Raw genomic sequence first — 1,374 nt, 5'->3', positions numbered from 1 at the left:
GTGCCGAAGCGCTACAGTTACCCATGTCCCTTCGTCCACAGCATGTTGCGACAGACTACATACGACAGTCACGTGAATACAAAACAAAAGGTATGTGGCCAATGACAAAGTGACCGCAATTAAAAGCATAGCCTCTTGCCGTTACAGTAGGGTTTTGCGAATAAACGTCTTTGAACGTGACACTTGTCGATGCTCATTAAACGCCATTGAAACACAGAAAAGCATGACAGCATTGGAATCGAAAAAAGACAACGAAAATTGAGGAGCGCATTGAGTCTGGTTTCGGAAGTCAAAAGAAGTCTGAGGCTTGGCATCCTTCGTGGGGAGCCATGGGCGAACCAAGCTTGCAGTTGAAGGCGTGACGGAAGTCCGCGATGCGGCGGACCGCTGCGTTACAGTTCACGCCAAGCGAAAGGTCCGCTGGTTGATGACGCGAGCACCTGTGTCGGCGAAAAAAAAAAAAACGCAGAAGACGACTAAGTAAGCAATTTCCTATATATTCGAACGCCGCAACAACGAATTAATTTTTTGCAAAACGATCAGTACAAATAACGGACAACAAGGTTACTTATGGCACATCACAGGAACTCCCCCACAGAGCCTGTAGTCGGCCTGGCGGTCGCCGGCAACGTATCTATGAATTTTTTCTCCCTAGCGTATAGGGATTGCGGTCATTTTTCTTCTTTTTTGCGTCCCTAGTACAAACATTCAGAACTATGTCGCGTCTGCATACAAAGACACCGTGAGTAGGTTACCTACCATAGGTTAGAAACCGAAAGCGGCGGTTTGCTGAAATCTAAAGCCTATCCGAACGGCTAACGCACCTGCTCCGACAGTACGTGAGGAAGAACAGCTGGTCCTCGTCGTACAGGTGGTCCTCACCAAGCTCGTCCCTAATGGCCAGGTGAGTGACCACATCGGCATGGTGACTTCGGCGGTGGTCCTGGTCGGAGGCTCTGGCCGAGGCATTCAGCGCGTGCCAGGCGAGACCCAAGGCAACTGATCTCGCGCACGTTGGGCAGAAATTCCGCGCTGCAGTTGAGGCCCTGTGCGAAGCGGCCGACATCGCCGAGTTCTGCCCACGAAGGCACGTCGAGGTCGCTCTTGAAGTCGTCCGCCTGCGTTCAAGAGCGGAAGCGCTCCAGAGCACAGCAGTGACCACGAGGCCGCAGGACCTTGTGCCACGGATGGAGAAGTGATTAATGTAATGAATTCGGCGTAAATCCGCCAGAACGGGTTAGATTTATTGAAAGGTCAAAGTTACTATATACACTTCACTGTGTAGCATACTGTTACAAATGAAGTCGGATTCACCTCGGTCCTGGAATAGGACACGGAAAAGTCACCTGAGCAAGCAGTCGTTCATTCTATTGA

The 1,374-nt window shown here is 50.7% G+C and overlaps 1 protein-coding gene across 1 annotated transcript; it reads right to left on the bottom strand.

Annotated features, from left to right (window-relative positions):
* Positions 1-266: 266 nt before the first annotated feature.
* On the bottom strand, positions 267-1,148 carry LOC125943663 (uncharacterized). Its single transcript, XM_049663113.1, has 2 exons — positions 825-1,148; positions 267-440 (listed from the first exon to the last, which is right to left on the bottom strand). Exons 1-2 carry the CDS (start codon positions 1,064-1,066, stop codon positions 290-292), a joined length of 393 nt encoding a protein of 130 aa, XP_049519070.1. The 5' UTR covers positions 1,067-1,148; the 3' UTR covers positions 267-289.
* Between the last annotated feature and the right edge of the window lie 226 nt (positions 1,149-1,374).

The sequence above is a fragment of the Dermacentor silvarum genome, chromosome 2 (genome assembly GCF_013339745.2).
Source record: "Dermacentor silvarum isolate Dsil-2018 chromosome 2, BIME_Dsil_1.4, whole genome shotgun sequence".
Classification (NCBI taxonomy): Eukaryota; Metazoa; Arthropoda; class Arachnida; order Ixodida; family Ixodidae; genus Dermacentor; species Dermacentor silvarum.
Note: the sequence above shows the minus strand (reverse complement) of the source record. Positions and strands in the feature narration are given on the sequence as shown.